The sequence below is a fragment of the Neopsephotus bourkii genome, unplaced genomic scaffold, assembly GCF_033783945.1.
Source record: "Neopsephotus bourkii isolate Nb327-2 ecotype Australia unplaced genomic scaffold, CSIRO-AGI_Nbou_v1 NB_1814, whole genome shotgun sequence".
Lineage (NCBI taxonomy): Eukaryota > Metazoa > Chordata > Aves > Psittaciformes > Psittacidae > Neopsephotus > Neopsephotus bourkii.
Window position 1 is genome coordinate 941,593 of NW_026902287.1, and position 14,957 is coordinate 956,549.

General features: G+C 50.6%; 1 protein-coding gene across 1 annotated transcript; it reads right to left on the reverse strand.

Annotated features, from left to right (window-relative positions):
- Positions 1-496: 496 nt before the first annotated feature.
- LOC133206597 (tudor domain-containing protein 7-like) lies at positions 497-7,499 on the reverse strand. The gene is made up of 3 exons (XM_061342701.1): positions 7,000-7,499; positions 6,043-6,256; positions 497-707 (listed from the first exon to the last, which is right to left on the reverse strand). The coding sequence occupies exons 1-3, from the start codon at positions 7,193-7,195 to the stop codon at positions 668-670; spliced, it is 450 nt and encodes a 149-aa protein (XP_061198685.1). The 5' UTR covers positions 7,196-7,499; the 3' UTR covers positions 497-667.
- Between the last annotated feature and the right edge of the window lie 7,458 nt (positions 7,500-14,957).

Below are 14,957 nucleotides of genomic sequence, written 5' to 3' on the forward strand. Positions count from 1 at the left end.
AAGGCTGATGGGTCCATCAGCTTGACACCTCCATGTGGTATATCTCTGCTGCAGAAACCCTTCTGCCTTGCAGCAATTGTTTTTTCCCCACCCTGTTAACAATCGATTGCAGAACAGGGACGGGTTTGTTTTTGTCCTAGCATCTCGGAGTACATTACTGTTCCGTGCTGGGCTGCAAATCAAGAAGTTCCGAAGCAGCTATAACTACATTTAAAAAAGATACATAGAAAACCACTTCAAGACTGCTGTTCTGGGAGAAAAGGGGAAGCAGAGGGGAAAAAATGCTCCGCACAATAGATCCAAACCTTGAAGTGTTCATGATTTAACAAAGCTATAGGTGTACTAGCTTGCCTTAAAAATGGAAGAAAAGTTGCCCTTTCTTTGTTAACTGGGAAAAGCAAAGTGGCACTTACACTTTTTCAGGTCCTAGTGGTGGTACATGCTGCTCCTCACATTGCATGCACTTCAACTGTCACATGTGCAATCCAACACTGTTTCAACTAAAGCAATTACAGGACCCAGCCAGGCTGTCCAGTGGGTAAAACACTGCAGGTCTTGGGTTCACTGTGCGTGCAGATTGTGGTGAAATCCTCCCAGTGCTGCAGGTGGGCTTGTGGTGCATCTTTGCAAGACAATAGCATGCAGTGCAATAGGTAAACTTTGTTTTTCAAGCTGCATGACCAAGACATTCATCCTTGGACACAGTCCTAAAAGAGGAAGAGAGTGTGATCTAATTCTCCATACCTGGGAGGAAGCAGGCAGTGATGAAGTGATCCTCCTCTTTAGCAGAGCACTGCTAGAGGCTCTAGCATTGACATCTCGAAGTGGCATGCTGCCCCACAACCTGCCCCCAGGAGGCAGCCAGTAGCCATACGCTGTGGGGCAGGTGCCATGTGAAGCTTCCTGTAAAGTTGCTTAGTGAACATAAAGGCACATCCTCAATCCTACCCATCTCAGGGAGTCCTCAAAGCCTTTACTCAAGCCTAAATGAGAGTGCTCTGTCAACGGGAAGAGGAAAAGAAGGAGAGGAAATGCAAATGGAGGAGCTTCCTAGCTGAGGCTCCAGAAATTCACTGTGGGAGGGATTCAGGGAACAAGGGATTGTTTGAGCAGCCAGAGGGTTGCATCCCATGTTTAAGTACACTTGAAGTGGCCTGTGGTGGAAAAAGTACCAGGTGAAGTAACCTGACATCTCAGGGTGAGGCACCATAGGCTTCAGTTGAGGATTAGTATCTTCATAGTTCAATATGCATCCAGGAACTCAGGTGCTTTCAGGATGCCATGATGTTCTGCCTATACTGATGATGACTGGCCAGGGAATTTTATGCCTGCCCTCCTCTGAGCTTGAGAGAACAGCAAGGATCTGGTTTGCAGGCAGAGTGGATGATTTCCAGCAGTCCCTTCCCTCCTGCTCTTGGAGGCTTGTGCCTTGCAATGTGGCCATGCCACATTCCCATCAAGGGGAACCAGTGTTTCCGGGAAAGTACTGGCCCCACAACAAATCCCAGTTTGACTTTCAAGCCGATTCAGTCACCAGCTAGACAAATACACTTTGAAGCACAGCTAAGCAAAAAACCTCTTAGACCAATGATTGAGTCAGTAAACTGAGAGACATCTGGGGGCATTCTGGACATCAGATTGGCCATCAGAGGACAACTTTGGCCCTCTGAAACAGATGTGTTCTTGTGAAGAACTGGTGGGCAGTAGCATAGAGGGGATTCCTCCCGCTGGGGCTGCATGACCAAGTGCTGGGACACATGGTGGCAATGGCTGTGTTTCCTCATTCCCAGGACCAGCCTGTTGCAAACAACCCAGACATACAGCAGCCTTTGCAGACGCTCACATACAGGCAAAAGCAGCATCAACATGAATAATACAAATGGGCCAACCCTGTGCCTTCTCACCAACTAATGAGGTTCAAAATTCACTACTGAATTAATCTTTGTTCCTCTCAATTTTCCCAGGCCTCTCTTGTAACTGGCACTATACTCTTGGTGCAGACGAAAACCAGCTTAAAATTCTGCTAGGGGATCACAGAGAGAGAAGGAAAATGAACAAAAAACCAGTTATAGACAGAGTTTAATGAGGTAGAACAGCCTGCAAGGATCAGGCACAGAGTCTGGCCAGACAAATGCTCTGACCAGGAGCCTGCTGATTTGTAAATACAAGCCTGCCTTTGTAGTAAGAGGGGGTCAGGGCAGGAGCCAGAAAACACACCCAGAAAAACTGCACACAGACAGCACCTCAAACCAGACTGGGACATGGGATAGGGACAAACTTTGTCCCCTCTGGGTTTCCCTCACCCACCCTGTGCAGGCAATCAAATTGGTTACTTACCACAAGCAGCTACTCTCACATCAAGTGCTGGCCCTGCTGCTGGAGCAGTGCCCCGGCTCTTTGATGGCCACCCACAAAGCTGGTGTGAGCCCACCATTCCCAGGGATGCTGCTCACACCTCCGCTCATCTGCACACTGCTTTGAGGTCAGGACCTCATGGCTCAAAGTGGCCTTTCCCTCCTGCAATGCCCAAAGCACAGGCAACTACAGCAGCTCTGGGAGCACAAAATAACCCCAGCAGCAAGGACATGAGCCATGGGTCTTGACAGTCCTGCTTCAAACTGGTAAGTTGAAATAAACTAACCCATTTTCATGTGCCACTACACAACCTGATGTTGAAGGCCCTGTTCACACAGCTATCTGTCACAACAGGATGGCTTGGCATCCTCTCATCCGCAAATATAAACCATGGAGCAGAGCTGGTACTAGGTGTCCTACAACTCTCATAAGCCACAGTCCCCACAGCTGCACCCTGATATCTCTGGTCCAAGCAGAACTCCTGGACACCGAGGAAGCTGTCTGACAGCGTCTCAGCACATCTGCAACCAAAGTGTGAAAACAGACCTCAGTAGGAGATGCCAGAACTGAAGAGCCTCCGTCAGAGCCTCCCTGTTACACAAGGGAGACTGCTTCAGTCAACTGGGAGATGCCTTTTCTCCTGCATTCTTCCACCTCAGCTTCCCAACCTTTGATTCCCACTGAAGGACTTCCATGCTCCTCCTAACTCCTTGTCACCCATTCCCTTTCCACTCCTATGTCACCACTGTGTATGGCTTGCCACGTTTGCTATCCTCCAGCAACATTTAACCCTTCCCCTTCCCCCCCCCCGAGTTTTTTGGGGTTTATATGAACCCTGTGTGGATTTTTTTGCAATCTCTTCAAGTTTTTAGCTGTGCTGTGTCAGCAGCTCAGGTCATAAACTTCAAACTGCAACCTGCTAAAAGGTGTCCAAAGTCTGTGTTACATCTGCCTGTTTGTTATAGGGAGCTGCTTTAGTTTCTGTTAATTATAAATATCTTTCGGGATGTTTGCCAAGTTTCATGCTAAGTGCTGGCACAAAACAAATCCGTGCCATTGAACTACTAAAACAGGGACCTGCACTCTGGCAGTTGTTTTTTATATACGAACAAAGCTATTCCCTGCTGAGCATAGCTTTGTGATTTTGCTGTCAACTGCACTCGCTGCTAAACTGGAGGTTGCTGCCCTCTTGCTTTCAGACTGAGGATAGCAAAACCCACCTCTGAACCAGGAAAGGCTTTCAGGAGCCCCTGCCCAGTTGCTCGATGTGCCACTGCTGCAGGTTAAAAATTATTGTAAGAGAAATTGTGTGCTGTAGTTATGCAAAAATGCTTATGCTATAACTGGTTCACTGACAAAAAACCTTGTTCTGTTTCTTTAAAATCATCCTCTTCCAAAACTATCATCAGTTCTGGGAGGACAAGAAAGGCAGTAAAGGTGGGGTGCTGAGGGCACAGGTTTCTGTAGCTCCTCTCTCAGCGTCTCCAAAGCTTTCTTTGATGGTCCCTCATGCTGCCTTCTCCACAGTACCTTTCTCCATCCGCACCACAGGGTGTTTCCCTGCACCAGGACATGTTGTTGAACCCAGACACCCACCACACATGTTGGGAGCAGCAGTGGTGCCATGCCATGCTGCAGTGTGGAGAGCGTGGGGCAGCCAGCTGCTTCTGCTCCTACCCAAGAAGGAAGCGGGCAACAGGGCTGTCCCTAATGGAGACAGAAAGCTGAGCCTCCTCCCAGCAGTGTCCCCAGAGGCTCCTGCTTTGTCCTGCCCTGCCAAGAACTGTTGCTGCAGGAGCAGCAGGAAGGTGTGGGTACCATTCCCCTCTGGAAGGGGGCACAAATACTGGGGAAGCATTGGCAAGCTCTGCCCTGGGGGTGACCCACATGTCCATGTGTCCACACAGAAAAGGGAACAAGGAACATAGTCCCTGGTGGGGCATGGGGAATTTGTCTCTGAAACCTGCCTGCAAAGGGACACAGGGCACTCCAAGGCATGGCCCAGCAGCCAGGGCCATGGTGCTGAGCTTGAGGTGAGCTGGAGGAACAATGTGCCACACAGCAAAAGGGTCCAGACTGCACAGCATTCAGCACATGGAGATCATGGCGTGTCACAGCGTAAGGACCAAGCATAGCAGCCAGCAGTGGGGAACAAAGACCTCAACAGACCAAGAGCCAGGTCCCAGGGGCAGAGTCAGCACCATCTCAGCAATCAGTCTCACAGTGCTTGGCTTGAAGGGGACCTGGAAGGATCTGTGGAACAAATCTCTCCTGCACAGCTGGAAACGTGGCCCTTCTCCCCTCTGCACAGCAGCCTCCTCAGCCAAGGAGGGCACAGAGCTGCTGACAAGTTCCTCCCCTGCAGCCTCACCCAGCTCACCCAGGAGCAACAGAACGGGGGCAGCTCAGTCCAAACTCACGTCATTAGACCTGTGCTGCACACAGAGAGGCCCATCTGGAGCCTCCAGACAACTCCTGGGTGCATCGCTCCCCTCACCTGCCACATGCAGCACATCTCTCTTCCCTGGCCTCTGCCTCCGAACCCTCTACTCTTCATAGGTCCATTGCCAGCTCCTCTGGCTTCCTCCCCTCTGCCACTGCTCCCCTCTCACCCATCTCAGCTCCACAGCCTGTGGCTCAGGCAGAGAACAGCCACAGCAAAGGGCACTTTGGGGAGCAGCAGGAGGGCACAAGGCCGTGCTACCAGCCAACAATAAACCGAAACCTGACATGGCTGCTGCTCCCACGAGAGCTCTGAGCACATCCTCATCTCCCCCCTGGCACCCAGAGCCCTGGCGCACACAGGGCACATGAAGGCAACGGGCACAGGACACGTCTGCTTTTTGGGGTTGTTCCAGAACAAGGGGCACCGCAGCAGGATTAACCCATCCCTCTGCTCCGTGCCCCTGCACAGCTCCACCATGGTTCCCATTCAAGGCAAAGCTGGAGGCTGGCTCACAACCCAGCCTGGTGACCAGCACAGGATTACTGCCACAATCACGGCTCCAGCGCACTCAGCGCAGCCACAATGAGGGAGCAGCAAACGCTTTCTCACCACCATCAGCTGATGGCCCTGGGCGGCCCAGAACAACAGAGCAGAAAGCTGATGGGGCAGCACTGGCTAAGCCCCCCCGGATTAGACAGACTCAAAGGGGCTGAAAGCAGCGTGTACCACTAACCCAGCACAACGGCAGCTCCAGCCCTCGCCTCTTCCACCCAGACACAGGCAGGCAGCTGCTGGCTTCCAGCACCCCAAGAAGGGTCCCAAACACCAACGCTGCCAACAAGAAGTGGAGAGGTAAAGAGCAGCCACCTGCAGACAGCCCCAACCCTCAACACTCTGCATCGCTCGTCACTACACACAAACCTCCTCCCGCGCTCCATTGCACTGGCCACAGCAGCCCACTCCTGAGCCTGGGGATCAGCAACCTCACCCCTCCCTTGGAGTGCCACCTTTGCCCACGCTGCTCCCCAGAAGACACGGGAGCAGCCAAGAGCATAGGGTGGCTATGGCAGCATCCCAAAGGCAAGGGGCACCCACCTCCCTCTTGCCTTCTGACCCACAGTCCAACTTCAACTTCTGCAAGGCAGGTGCCTCGATTCCCATGTTTCAAAACACACTGTGGGCATGGCACCGTCCAGAGTCCACCACACTTCCTTTCACCTCACGCACACACATACACTGACCTGTTGACCACAGTAATGTGTCTCTGCATGGGCATTTCTTTAGGTGGTCCACTCCCAGCAGCTGGTGACAAGGCGAGACGGGCACTCTCCACAGTGGCTTTCACCACGCCACCCGCCACTCCTCTGCTTCGTGCCAAGCGAGGAACAGGCCTCTTGCTGCCTTCTTCTGGCACGCTCAAAGACCTGGGCTGTCTCAAAGTTCCTTTGGGCTTCCCTAAGGAGTTTGCAGATGTAGCTGTGAGTTCATGCCCTCCTCCACCCAACCCAAACAGACTTCAAGCACAGCAGGTAACTCTCCCACAGAATCCATTCTTCTCCAAAACACAGGTAGAAAGGATGCTCTCAACCACGGTTTTGGGTCTCCTTGATTCAGCACCATGGCTCACACCCAAGGACTTACAATCTCCATCACTGCACTGCAGCATGGAAAGAGACTGCAGACACATCTCCCCTTACACTCTCAGAAAAGACACTTACTGTGAGATGCCACATCCTTTCACCTTCCAGGTGTGACCATGGTCAGGCTGCTCTTTCCCACCCCTTTCCTTCTGGAAGGAAGCGAACCCCTCCTTACACACAAGAACAGGGGAACACAAACAAACTATGAGGCCCACTGCTGCTGCCAGCAATGCTGCCTACTCGCAAGCAGATGGGCCTTGTCTGGGCCTGATGCTGGGAGATGCCACTGGCAGCAACACAACAGCAGGGAGCGAAAGACCCAGAGGCTCTGGGAACACACCGCTGCAGCATCTTACTTGCTCAAGAAGGGCTTCCTACCCATCAGGGCTTGCAAGCACAAGCGCCCTCATCAACAACACTCCCTGCTCCCAGGATCTCTTCACCAGGACCACACAATTCCTGGCCATTACTGACACAGCCTCATGGGGAAGACTTCTGCTCCAGCAGCTGCACACCCCTTTCACAAAGGCAGACCCTTCACTGCTGCCTGCAGCTCACCTGCCAGCTTGACTGGAGACGTGTTCTTCAGCCTCATCTGGCAGTTCACTTGCCGTCCCGTCTTCCTCTTGGAACTCCTCTGCCGGGCCACCAGCTGAGCAATTGGCTCAGTCTCGCTGCAAGCAACAGCATGGCAAATGACCTGGGGGAGCAGGAAGAGGACAGAGGGAAAGCAGTCAGTAAGGCACAGGCTCATCCACAGCCTGCACAAGGATTTCCAGCCACTTCCATGCCTCAAACTGCTGCATCATGCCAGCCAAGGCTTCAGCTGACAACGAAGACTTGGAGACCTCTCTTGGAGACCTCCCTCTCCTTTTGCAGCAGAGATCAGCAGAGCAGCCAGCAGAGCCTCTCGGTCACCTTCCCACAGGAGCTAGGGCCCCACCAACAAACAGCCTGCTCTCTCACTCCCATCCCACAGCCTGACCATCTTGCTTTACAACACTGGCAAGCCTTTCAGCCTTTCGCTTTGCCATTGCTCCTCCTGCAAAGGCTCACCAGGGCCCTGGCACGGCCCTGACCCTGAAGGGGGGCCTCTGCCCCACTGACCCAAGAAACAGCACAGTACCTCTGGCTGCACAGATTGTCCCACAGTCACTGCGCTGGGCCCCAACAACAGCCCAACCTTGGGCATGCCCATGGCCACCTCCCTGGTCTCCTTCATGGTCTCTTGCCTCAACCTCCCCTCACTGCGGCCCAGCATTGCTGCCACAGGCCATCCACTGAATGGATGCAGGAACCCTGCATTGGCAACCCCCCAGAACACACACACAGTGTGCAGTTTACCTCACAGAGGAGATGTGAGCCCAAGCTTTTGAGCCATTCAACTGGCAACAGCCTGTAAGGGAAGCTGGATGCATTTTCCTCCAGGGCTCCAAGGACACAGGCAGACACACAAAAATCCCTGAGTAAAAAATGAGAGACTGTGGTCTCAGGGACTCTCCATGTGGGCCTCGGCCATGCACAGTGGTGGCGGTACCGGCTGGAAAGGGGGCCCTCAGGTACAGCACTGTTACCCTCATCACCATGGACCCCAACAGGCACAAGGGTTGACAGCTCAGCGCAGGACAAACTCAGGCACCTGGCCAGCACCAAACAGCAGCAACAATCTTTGCTCTCAGGGCAACCAAAGCAGAAAAAGCAAGTGCCAAGAAAAAAGCAAGCAATTGCTAAGCAGCAACCACTTGCTTCGGAGCTATCCTCAGTTTTCAGGCTGACCCAAACAGCCCCGGGAATTATGGGCAAGGGATGACAAACTTCAGCAACAACTCTTGCCCCCCAGCAGTGCTCATCCTTTCCCTCCTCTTACTCCTCTGCACACCCAGCATCTGCACTGGGCTGGCTCAACATACAGCCACTGGAGGGAGGCCCTCTCCTTGCGAGGAACAGCTCTGCAGCCCGAGGAGCTCCTGCTTAGGAATCAGACAGCCTATGTGCCGTGCAGTCAACACCTATGCAAAAAGCCTGCCAGTGGTGTCAGAGCTTGGATGGGCAGTCTTGCCTGTTCTTAAATGCAAATCGGCACATAGCAGATATGTAACATCACCTGGGGAGCCAAGAGCCCCTCTTCTGTCTCAGTGATTCACAGAGATGCTCCAGACATGCCTAGGAGCAGTCTCAGGCTGTGACAGCCCACAATTTCACTCACCAGCCCTGCTCAGTGTCCGCCCCTCCGCACTCCTTCAGCATGTGTTTCAGTAGGAAAAGGCCTTGGCATATCTGAGACTGTTGTCTAAAGATCCCCTCAGACAGGAAGATGCTGTGTGTGTGATCCTGTAGCACATCCTCAGACAAGGGGACATGGTTTGGTGTGACCCTCCTGTGTACAGACCACACTTGTCTGCCATGCAGGCCTTTTGCCCTGCTGAGCAGTTCTGTATCTGTCAGATCCCATATAGCCATATGCACCAAGAGATTCACAACAAAATGCAGAGTATCATGTCTATTATTCAAAACTAATAGCTTCAGCAGCCATTTTATCACTGCCATCCTGCTGCTCTGGGCCCCAAAATAATAATGGTCTGAGCTGAAAAGCTCTGCAACACCCATCACTCATACTGATCCACTTGCTCTTTCTACAGGAGCTCTGATACCTCAAGGCATAGGATTGCAGTCTGTCCCCAAAGCCTTGCAGTAATTGTTGTCTAACAGGACAGTCTTGATGTTGTCCCCACGCACATGCCTATGCCTTTTTTATGGTCATCTCAGCGAGTTTTGTAGTCCTCAGGCACATCCCAAATTCTCTGTGCCACCTTTTAGGTGGTCCCCAGACCCAACAGGCCAATACTTTTCATGCAGCCATGAAAAGTGGAGGGCCTGAACCTGCATTTTACTTTTCTTAATTACATTTTATCGACTTTTAATTATCCATTCCATTACCTCAAAAAAGTCTGGTCTCTATATTTTACACCTATTTTACAGTTGTATTTAATTTATATACCCCTGTAAGAATGTATCAACACATCTATATATAAATAAAAATGCATATTACTCTACTCCTTCACACACATATTTCTAACTATATACATATTGTGTGCATTGTATATAAATGTATATATTTTTGTATCTGACCGCTTCTTGGTACCAAGAAAGAAAGGTTGCAACACTGAACAAAATGGCAGCTACCTCACACAGAATGGTGGCATTTACCTGCCAGGAGGTGAACAGAGCTGCAGAGAGTGAGAAGAAGTAGTGGTTAGAAGAAAAAGACTCAGGAAGTCCACTGCACCTGTGTGGACCCACTCACTGTGGATATATTATGTGCTGGACAAATGTACACATCTCAACTCAGTATTAAAGGTTTGATACTAAAAGCATTCAAAGTCCTCTTCTGCATTTGTGTGCCCATCACCCGTGCTGCAGTAGTGAGAGCACCTCATGAACACTGCAGCATTAAGGGAAGTGTGCCAACCATCACTGCCCTGCTGCTGACAGCAGTGTTGGGTACCTGCCCTGCTCTAGGCACGGGGTTTAGCCCTGTGTGCTCCAGTGAACGTCAGGAGTTATGGGGCTGGGGAAAGGAGCTGCTCCCACAGCTGTGTCGAGTGCCCTTCCCACAGCAGGAACCTCCTGTCAGAGGAAGGTGGTGTACCTGATTACCAAAGTACGTAAGGGCACTGTTGCAAAATGTGTTTGGTCCAGGTTTCTGTCTCAGTCCCGGAGATGTGAGAGACTGCTCCCTGGGTGAACTTGTGCATACACCTGCTCGCACTGACAGAGGGCCACTGCAGCCTTTGCAAATCAAACCTTACCTTAACCTCCAGGCATTTACTGATTTTCTTGGGTGTGTTTACTGAGAACTGTGAAAACATTTCAATGTTGTGGGCAAATACAGGGCCCTGTATACTGTGTAGTAGTGCTCGATACTACCCAAGATGGTGAGATCTCCCCCAGGTTTCCATTGCTCTTCCGCTGTCTGCACAGGGCTAAGGAACATACAAAGTGTAACTAAATCACTGTGAGCAAGTAACTGTTTGTATTTGTTCCCCATTTTAGGCTTGGTCTCCAGCAAGAGCATGCTGCACAGCTGAGGGACTTGCACAAACAGATGTATTCCCAGAGTTCAGTAGAGCAAGACAGCTCACCAAGCTGCCCCTGCCTACCCCCAATTATCCCAGCCACCAGACCATGGTTCAGGCGAGGCTGAAGGCAAGCTTTCCCAACTCTGTGTCTCGTTTACCAACAGCTGAGAAGTGTCCAGGAACACTTTCCTGAACTGCCTCTCAGCTGCTGAGGTTTGCATATTGCAAGCATCCTCTGCAGTCTGCCTGAGTTACTCCCCATCTCATGCTCATCTTCTAGGAAAGCACTGGGAACAGGAGGTGAAAGTGTCAAGCTTCTGCTCCATGCCCAGGGCTTCACTACCATAACTGTGTAGACATGCCCAGAAGAAACAGAAACAATTACTGGGCTGCCTGGTGTGACTCACAAAGAAGCAGCTCTGTTCCCAGCAGCAGTCCAGGTTTTATCTCCTCATGTTCATCAGGATAGCAAACTTCAGGAAAAGTTTAAAGAACGACCTTAAGCAGATCAGTATAGCCCTAACTACTGTAACTGTTAAAATAATGCAGCTTGTGAGCTTGTGCATGCATTAGCTCTGTTTAATGCTATCACCATATGATTTCTGTAACAGGTATTTAGCTTATTTTGCACTTTCCTGTAGAGCCATGTCATTTTCTTAGCATAGGACTTTGCATGCTGTGGCTCCATCTACCTGGTGCAAACACCACAAACCGAGGCAAATGACAGGAGCTGAGCTACCTGTCCTGCCAGAAGAACCTCTCTCCACAGTGGTTTTACCTTCAAGTTCCATGTATGTATGGCTCACTTTGCCAGGCCCATAAAGTGAGACAGGAGTAAAGAACTTCCCCACCATGGTGCCTGTCGGACAGGTCTCTTTAGCTGCATGTGTTCGTGGCTTGGCTCTACTCCTTATCATAGTAAATTTACAAGTATAAGAGTTCTGTGATTTAAATGATATATGTGAAGCACTTAGCAAGTGATGGCTCAACTTTACACTGACTTTACAAGGCCTCAGCCTGGGGGCTGTGAAGTCTGCTCTGTGTGAACTTTTCTTGGCCTGCCTGCAAATGTATTTGTTTTTGCTGTGACAACTAGATGTATATGGTTGATAAGGCTGCTTGTTTTATCTTTCCTTATCTTTGTCCAGCGTGACCATAATTTATAAACAGAACAGTTGGAACCACTTGTTCTATGTCAAATGAGATATTTGCTGCACTAGCACAATGATTTCATGAGAGACGTACAGGCCTGGTGTGATACTGAACCACTTGAGAAGTTACAGCAAGAAGCATAGAGTACAGGCAGAAGGTGGGAAGAGATAGGACATAGAGTTCTTATTGCAGACTCCATGGCAATAAACTCAAGCAGACCAGCATAGGGAGACTGTATGTGCCTTATTGCAACAGTAAGTACAAAAATGCCAAAAGCAATGAACAAAGGACCTCTTTACAGAGAGAGCTCCAGGCTTCAGCTGACTGCAGCCCACAATTAGGAACAGCCAGTGTTGTGACAATTAACCTGTTCTACAGACCAGTAATAAGATTCACAACTGTACTGTAATTCCACAGTATACTGGAAATGCAATAGTCTGCAAACGTAATGTGTATTTATATTGTGATTACTGTATCATCCTACTAAATGACACCCCCTGAAAATGCAAATAGTCTCAAAGAAGTAAACTGCACTAAACACTGGACCATCTTGAAAAGCCTGGTCAGAGAATACTGGACTTTTGCAGGTTGTTCTGAACCCTGGAGGCTGTCACAGCTTGTGGCTGTCACCAAGTCTTTGTGGCAGGCATCACTGGGAACCTTTTCCAGGCACACCCAAAGTAACGTTAAGCGTCCCCACCTCAGCATGTGCCCTTACAGTCTCCCTCTGGATTGTAGTCTTCCCTCCCATTGTAGTCTTGGCTTTGGCAGCCCTCCATCTATCCACAATCAGACAGCTTGACCTGATGCTGCCTCCAGTCTGGCTCTCAGAAGTCGACATCTGCAGAACAGATGCTGCAAGTAAGCTGCAGGATGGCAGGGCACCCCGATGGCAGGATGGTGAGGGTCTTTCCACTGCTGGCAATGGGTAATGGAGCAGACTTCGTAAGGCCTGATGGCATATGGCTGGTGACCATCTTCTGCCCCTGTGCGTGGGACACTCATCAGCCACAATGGAGGCCAAACCTCTGGGATTCAAAGGTCTCAATTATGCAGCACTGTCTGAGGTGCCCACACAAATACTGTGCCTCTGGAGCTCCGCAGCTGCCTGGGTATAGGTTGCAGCAGGCAGAGCCCCACCAAGAGGCTGACATGAAGCCAAGGACACCTGCGCACCCACCAGTCTCTCCTCAACAGAGAGTGCGCCTGTGTTTTGGTTTTGTAGAGACGTCAGTAGAGAGATCATAGAAGTAAATTCAGTTTTCAGTGTTCAGAAATTGAGGGAATTAAGTGAATTAATTAAAAACCTGTGTTCTCTGCAGAAGAGACACACTTAACTGTCATTACTTAGTCTGTCACTCAAGCAGGTAACTTTAGCAGCTGCCTTACAGCAGGACCGAGATCAGAGTATTGCCGCAAAAGACTCAAAGAAACTCTGTAAGACTCGGTTTGGTGTTTTAGAAAGCAGACATCCTTTATTGCAGTGCTGGGTACACATGCAAATCATTTCACAAAGGTGAGTGCGCCTCGAGCCTGTAACAAACATGCCCATTTGGAATCATAGAATCATAGAATACTTAGGGTTGGAACGGGCCTTAAGATCATCTAGTTCCAACCCCACTGCCATGGGCAGGGACACTTCACACTAAACCATGTCACCCAAGGCTCTGTCCAACCTGGCCTTGAACACCGCCAGGGATGGAGCATTCACAACCTCCCTGGGCAACCCATCCCAGTGCCTCACCACCCTGACAGTAAAGAACTTCCTCCTTATATCCAATCTAAACTTCCCCTGTTTAAGTTTTAACCCATTACCCCTTCTCCTGTCACTACAGTCCTTAATGGAGAGTCCCTCCCCAGCATCCTTATAGGCCCCCTTCAGATACTGAAAGGCTGCTATGAGGTCTCCACGCAGCCTTCTCTTCTCCAGGCTGAACAGCCCCAACTTTCTCAGCCGATCTTCATATGGGAGGTGCTCCAGTCCCCTGATCATCCTCGTGGCCCTCCTCTGGACTTGTTCCATCAGTTCCATGTCCTTTTTATGTTTAGGACACCAGAACTGCACACAATACTCCAAGTGAGGTCTCACGAGAGCAGAATAAAGGGGCAGGATCACCTCCTTCGACCTGCTGGTCACGCGCCTTCTGATGCAGCCAAAGATACAGTTGGCTTTCTGGGCTGCAAGCGCACACTGAAGCCGGCTTATGTTAAGTTTTTCATTGACCAACACCCCCAAGTCCTTCTCCTCAGGGCTGCTCTGAATCTCTTCTCTGCCCAGCCTGTATCTGTGCCTGGGATTGCTCCGACCCAGGTGTAGGACCTTGCAATTGGCATGGTTAAACTTCATAAGGTTGGCATAAGCCCACCTCACAAGCGTGTTAAGGTCCCTCTGGATGGCATTCCTTCGCTTGAGTGTATCAACTGCACCACACAGCTTGGTGTCATCAGCAAACTTGCTGAGGGCGCACTCAATCCCACTGTCCATGTCACCGACAAAGATGTTGAACAAGACCGGTCCCAACACTGATCCCTGAGGGACACCACTTGTTACTGGTCTCCAGCCGGGCATTGAGCCGTTGACCACAGCTCTTTGCGTGCGGCCATCCAGACAGTTCTTATCCACCGAGTGGTCCATTCATCAAACTGATGTCTCTCCAATTTAGAGACAAGGATCTCATGTGGGAGAGTGTCAAACGCTTTGCACAAGTCCAGGTAGATGACATCAACTGTTCTACCCCTGTCCGTCAGTTCCGTAGCCCACCACAGAAGGCCACCAAATTGGTCAGGCAGGATTTCCCCTTACTGAAGCCATGCTGGCTGTCACCAAGCACCTTGTTGTTTTTCATGTGCCTCAGCATGCCTTCCAGGAGAATCTGCTCCAAGATTTTGCCAGACACAGAGGTGAGACTGACTGGTCTGTAATTCCCCAGGTCATCCATTTTCCCCTTCTTGCAAATGAGGGCTATATTTCCCTTTTTCCAGTCGTCAGGAACCCGGCTGCCATGATTTTTCAAGTACGATGAACAGTGGCTGGGCAACTTCATTTGCCAGCTCCTTCAGGACCCACGAATGGATTTCATCAAGCCCCATGGACTTGTGCACTTTCAGGTTAAGATGGTATCGAACCACATCCTCTCCTACAGCGGGCGTAAGGTCTTCATTCTCACAGTCCCTGCATCTGCCTTCCAAGACTTGGGTGGTGTGGTCAGAGCCTTTGCCAGTAAAGGCTGAGGCAAAGAAGTCATTCAAGAAGCTCAGTCTTCTCCAAATCCAGGGTAGCCAGTT

What these genes read in the sequence shown, in the direction of transcription:
- LOC133206597 (XM_061342701.1), bottom strand. Translation starts at nt 7,195, where the DNA reads ATGAGCCTGTGCCTTACTGACTGCTTTCCCTCTGTCCTCTTCCTGCTC. An exon ending in GTCTCCAGTCAAGCTGGCAG is followed by an intron (nt 6,257 to 6,999) that starts GTGAGCTGCAGG and finishes CAAACTCCTTAG; the next exon opens with GGAAGCCCAAAGGAACTTTG. An exon ending in CACATTACTGTGGTCAACAG is followed by an intron (nt 708 to 6,042) that starts GTCAGTGTATGT and finishes TTCCTCTTTTAG; the next exon opens with GACTGTGTCCAAGGATGAAT.